This window comes from Aegilops tauschii, chromosome 7, assembly GCF_002575655.3.
Source record: "Aegilops tauschii subsp. strangulata cultivar AL8/78 chromosome 7, Aet v6.0, whole genome shotgun sequence".
In the NCBI taxonomy this organism is placed as follows: domain Eukaryota; kingdom Viridiplantae; phylum Streptophyta; class Magnoliopsida; order Poales; family Poaceae; genus Aegilops; species Aegilops tauschii.
In genome coordinates, this window is record NC_053041.3 from 438,905,916 (window position 1) to 438,911,792 (window position 5,877).

Sequence of the window (5,877 nt, forward strand, 5' to 3'; positions counted from 1 at the left end):
GGCTTCACTCCATCTCTCTCCGACACCTCTCTTTTTGTGTATCATCAAACTTCTGACACTGCCTATTTACTTCTCTATGTAGATGATATCATTCTTACCGCCTCCTCTCAAAAGTTCTTAGATCATATTGTCTCTCTTCTTAGATATGAATTTTCTATGACTGACCTAGGACTCCTTCATCATTTCTTAGGCATTGCTGTTGTTCGAGATTCCTCCAGCCTTTTTCTTTCCCAACGCCAGTATATTCTTAATCTTCTTAATCGTGCTGGTATGCTTGACTGTCAATCATCTTGCACTCCTGTCGATACTAGTTTTAAACTTTCGGCTACCGGTGAACCCTTTTCCGATCCTACTCTCTATCGTAGCCTAACAGGTGCTCTCCAATATCTCACCATTACTCGTCCTGAAATCTCTTTTGCTGTTCAACAAGCATGTCACTATTGCATGATCCCCGGGTTCCTCACTATAATCATGTTAAACGCATTCTTCGGTATTTAAAAGGAACTCTCAATCATGGTCTCCACCTTAATAATTCTTCTCCAAACTCGCTTACCGCATACTCTGATGCAGACTGGGCTGGTTGTCCTGACACTCGAAGGTCCACTTCCGGTTTTTGTGTTTTTCTTGGTAACAATTTGATTTCTTGGTCTTCGAAAAGACAGGTTACAGTCTCACGTTCGTCGGCCGAGGCTGAGTATCGCGCTGTGGCACATGCCGTTGCAGATACAATCTGGATTCGGCAGTTACTCTCCGAGCTACATAGACCTATTGAGCAGGCCACTATTGTCTACTGTGACAACATATCAGCAGTCTACATGACCAGCAATCCAGTTCAACACCGACGCACAAAGCATATTGAGATTGATATTCATTTTGTTCGTGAAAAGGTTGCTCTTGGTCAGGTTCGGGTGCTTCATGTTCCCTCTACGGCTCAGTTTGCTGACATTTTCACCAAGGCACTGCCTACTAAGCCGTTTCAAGATATCTGTTTCAGTCTCAACGTCGTCGAGCCTACCGTTGATACTGCGGGGGGATGTTAGAGTAGTCATTATGGTATACGACTTCTAGTCCAAGTCAGTTTTGTACCCCTACCCCAAATCGGTTTGTAACCTCTTATATACTCTTGTATGCCGCACCAAATCATCAATAAGCAATAGTTTTATTCAGCTTTCAGCGTGGTCGCGGTACCGCACAGCTCTCGTCAACCTCAGATTAGGCACGAGATCCACGATGAGATGAGATGAGACGTACGGCAACAACAAAAAATATAAGCTGTTGCTAGCTCTTTGGCTACCCAACCCCACCAGCCATTGCCTCCTGCCTCCCCCCGTCTCGGCCTGCGAGATCTCTGCGACGACGCGGGAGGATATGGTATCTCTGTATCTGTGCCGGAATTGCATATCTGGAATATCTAGCACAGTCACGCGCGTCAGCGCGTGGATCCGATCAGCAGTGTCACTCCAAGATGTTTTTGCTTGTTATAGTACCAGGCAAGACCGCGTGATTTCTGAGAAATCCGCGTTGGTCACTCTATGCAATGTTTGCCTGCAGGAGTCAATAGAATAATGTTGCATGGAGTCATTTTTCACAGGCATCGAGGATCGAAACGGGCACGTGTTGCATAGACTCATTTTACTCGACTCAATATTGTGTTGGTACATATGTTATTCTGACTGAATGTCTGAATCAGCTACACCTTGAGAAATAACGGTGGTAAAGCAAACGGATCGAAGCTAAATATATGCACACCTAACACTAAAACAGCGCATGCGCACATCCCTGTCATGTGTTGCCAAAAGTGTGGCTCTATCCAAGTTGGTGAAAAATATCAGTAACGACGATACAGTGCATAATGCTGCATTTTTCTGAACACGCTCAGTTCCTTGAGGATGCTGCAACACAATGCCTCTTACCGTATAAAGTGACTGCGTGCAGCAGATCCGTTATTCGCGGTGTTGCATACTCGTGTCCAGATGTAGGTTGGCCAGCTGGTCGTTGCCTTTGATCGAAATAGCATGCTGGATGCAGTTTCTACATATGTGAAGACTTTCACTAGTTGCACAAGAGACAATGGTGCATGGTAACGATGTACTCCAAAGCAAGATCAGAGATTGAGTGACTTTTTTCTACCATAACTGAATTTTCATGCATTGGTGTTCTGCTGGTACTTGTGCTGAGGAAAACTTTTTTTTTTGGGAAAACAAGGTTTAAACCCCTAGCTTCTGCATCAAGTGATGCATGCGGTCATCTTTATTTATTATTTCATCAAAGTCTAACAAGAACATACATCAAACCACTCGAAGCCATCACTCACCCCTACAAAACTCCATTATGTGGAGTGCTCTCATTCCCCAAATCTAAACCGGTGTCGTCGCCGATCCATCCACATAACGTGACGAACAACCGGTGAAGCAGACCTAAAGTGTATACCACACATGCACACGTTTTAGACGCTGCCATCATCTTCAACATTGCATTTGTGTGTGTTCTTGCGGCAGATCTTAGTACATCTCTTTGGTAACTCATACACACACACACACTTGCTGGTTCTTTACCATTTGACCTGTGTTGGCTTCAACTCATGCACTTTCTTATGAGATGAGAACTCATCAGCAGTATTAACAAAGGCTGGGAGTATTAACAAAGGCGTACATCGCTGGTCCCCTTGGCTCGTCATGTTTTCTTTGTGACCAAGTGGTTTACACGAACTTGTTTACAATAAACGGAGCGCATTATCCCTAAGTGTGGTGGTGACCGTGACACTGACACACATCAATGTGCGCCACGTCAGGCGCCGCATTTTATAACCCTCCTCCGTCGCGTATATAAGCCCTCGCTCGACCCATGCTGCTGCATCCATCATCCAAGGCAAGATCCAACAACACTTGAACCAAAGCATAGACTGATAGCCGAGCATGGCAGCTGGGGCGACAGCTGAGCGAGAGGCCGGCCACGGCGGCGGCGGCGACGGTGCCGAGTGGAGGGTGGACGTGCCGGCGGCCGGCGAGGACGATGGCGTCAAGGGCGGGCGGTCGTGGTCGTGGCTCTTGTCGTGGATGGCCGCGCCGAGGGACAGGGTGGCCGGGTTCGGCAGGATGGTGTGGAAGGTCGGCGCGGACGACCCGAGGAGGGTGGTGCACGGGCTCAAGGTGGCCCTCGCGCTCGCCCTCTGTTCCGTCTTCTACTACGTCCACCCCCTCTATGACTTCACCGGCGGGAACGCCATGTGGGCCGTGCTCACCGTCGTCGTCGTCTTCGAGTACACCGTCGGTACGTAAACTGGGCAACACTCCTCCTCGGTCCTCGGCGTGCCATGGTAAGGTGTGGAGTGGAAGAGCTAACTTAATGTGGATGGGTTTGTTTCAGGCGCTTGCTTGTACAAAGGCCTCAACAGGGCCATGGCGACGGTGGCCGGCGGCGCGCTGGCCCTCGGCGCGCACTGGGTCGCCAGCCAGTCCGGCAAGGAGTTCCAGCCTTATGTCCTCACCGGCTCCATGTTCATCATGGGTACGTTGCTTTGCTTGATTGATGTGTATAACTTCACCGGCAATACAAGACCTTTGTACTGCTACGTATCACTCTGTTTTCATGGATCTGACCGACGTACGTGCAGCTGCGGTGGCGACCTTCTCCCGGTTCATCCCGACGATGAAGGCCAAGTTCGACTACGGCGTCACCGTCTTCATCCTCACCTACTGCCTCGTCTCCGTGTCGGGGTACCGCGCCGACGAGGTGGTGTTCATGGCGCAGCAGCGCCTCACCACCATCGCCATCGGCGCCTTCATCTGCTTCGCCGTCTGCACCTTCGTCTTCCCGGTCTGGGCGGGGCAGGAGCTCCACGTCCTCGTCGCGCGCAACATGGACAAGATCGCCGCCGCCGCTGAGGGCTGCGTCGAGGACTACTTCTGTGACCCCGACGCCGACGCCGGAGAGAAGCCGGCTAGGCGGGCGCTCTCCGCTAAGTCGAATGGGTACAAGCAAGTGCTGAACGCCAAGGCGTCCGAGGACTCGCTGGCCAACCTGGCCAAATGGGAGCCCGGCCACGGCAAGTTCGGTTTCCGGCACCCCTACGGGCAGTACCAGAAGGTCGGCGCCGCCATGCGCTGCTGCGCCTACTGCATCGACGCCCTCGCCGCCTGCGTCGGCTCCGAGGCCCAGACGCCGGCACACGTCAAGAAGCACCTTGCCGGCACCTGCCTCGCCCTGGGCCGACACTTGGCCACCGTGCTCCGCGAGGCCTCGGGCTCTGTCACGTCGATGACGCGGTCCGACCGCCTCGGGCTCGTCGTGGCGGACATGAACGCCACCGCCCAGGAGTTGAGGGACAAGCTGAGGTGCCTGGCCACGGTGCTGGAAGAAGGAGAGGACGAAATATCAGAGGCAGAGCACGAGCAGAACGCCGTGACGGAGCTGCCGACGCCGCCGCTCATCGAGGCGCTGCCGCTCTTTAGCGCCGCCTCCATGCTCCTGGAGGTCTGCGCGAGGGCGGAGCTGGTCATCGGCGCCGTCGAAACCCTGGCCACGACGGCGAGGTTCAAAAAAGCCGACCACGACGAGAAGGCGGCACTGGACACCGAGGCGTCCGTGCCCGCCATCTCCATGAGCAACCCCATCGACGCCCACGTATCGCAGGAGATACACGTGAAGGTCGCCGGTGACCAGGAGAAGACGGAGACGGCCCAGAAGGCGAGCACGAGCTCCGGCAAGGCGCCGCGGGACCAGGTCGGGGAGCTGATCAAGGTGCTGATGCGCCGGGGGAGCACCAAGAAGTGGGCGCGGGGGGACACCAAGGTGAGCCCCAAGCCGCCGCAGGACTTCACGGTGAGCGTGCCGTGCCCGCGGAACCGCGCGATGGAGCTCGCGGGGCACGGGCCGGTGGCGCCCAGCCCCAGGAACCGACCGGCGGAGCTCGCGGGGCACGCGCTGGCGGTGCCCACCCCGAGGAACCGCGTGGTGGAGATCGGCGGGCACGCGCCGGTGGCGCCCAGCCCCAGGAACCGGTCCGTGGACCTCGCGAGCCACGGAGGCGTCGTGCCCAGCCCAAGGAACCGCTCCATGGACTTCGCCACGCACGCCCCCAGCCCACGGAACCGATCCATACTTGGGATGGCCTGAAGGATGTGTCATCACTTAATCCTTGATTAGTTACCCCTAAAAAAAAACTTAATCCTTGATTAGTCCTCGCAACTGAGATGTTTGAAAAATACGTTGTACATTGCATCTCTTGTGGATCATACTCGAGGCAGAACCTTCGTGCTGTAATACGAGGTACCTCACAAGAACTTCACATAGGAGTACAAAACAAACAGCATTGCAGTCGTCGCCGGGAATGAATACACTGCAAGCCTGCAAAATGCTTGATTTCCCTTTAGATCGCTTACCACGCGTGCCATGTGGTTGCAAAATGCTTAATTACACTCCCTGTTTGGCTCGGACTCTAACTTAAGTGCATCTTCAATGGCAACCCGAAAAAAACCTCCCGCATTCGTTCGCTGATACGGGACCATCCGCGGACACGAATGCGGGAGATCGACGTCCAATCGTAGCCGCATACATCCGGTCTTCCGGATCCCCCCCCCCCCCCCCCCCCCCCAGTATGCACGATCAAGTAGCCGCATGCAAAGGGCACATAAGTTCAAATTACCGCATGTAGCACTAGTTTAAATTTAAGAAAGTTTAAATATTTTACATCCCAACATTGTTGTCCCCTTTCACCGTCCACTGATGCACAACCAGATATTCCTTGAGTTGCTCGTGAGGTGGTCGATAACAAATTTGTTGATGCATTTGAATAAACTCCTCAAATGTGGCCGGATTCTGGTCCGGAAGTTGGATAGGATCACCCAGGTTCTCAAATTCCAGAGCCGCGGCAGCATC

General features: G+C 53.4%; 1 protein-coding gene across 1 annotated transcript; it reads left to right on the forward strand.

Moving 5' to 3' along the window:
* The first annotated feature begins 2,867 nt into the window (after positions 1-2,867).
* Positions 2,868-5,369, forward strand: LOC109779411 (aluminum-activated malate transporter 10). Its single transcript, XM_020338029.3, has 3 exons — positions 2,868-3,270; positions 3,367-3,507; positions 3,614-5,369. Exons 1-3 carry the CDS (start codon positions 2,916-2,918, stop codon positions 5,113-5,115), a joined length of 1,998 nt encoding a protein of 665 aa, XP_020193618.1. The 5' UTR covers positions 2,868-2,915; the 3' UTR covers positions 5,116-5,369.
* Positions 5,370-5,877: the final 508 nt, after the last annotated feature.

What these genes read in the sequence shown, in the direction of transcription:
- LOC109779411 (XM_020338029.3), top strand. Translation starts at nt 2,916, where the DNA reads ATGGCAGCTGGGGCGACAGCTGAGCGAGAGGCCGGCCACGGCGGCGGC. An exon ending in CGTCTTCGAGTACACCGTCG is followed by an intron (nt 3,271 to 3,366) that starts GTACGTAAACTG and finishes GGTTTGTTTCAG; the next exon opens with GCGCTTGCTTGTACAAAGGC. An exon ending in CGGCTCCATGTTCATCATGG is followed by an intron (nt 3,508 to 3,613) that starts GTACGTTGCTTT and finishes ACGTACGTGCAG; the next exon opens with CTGCGGTGGCGACCTTCTCC.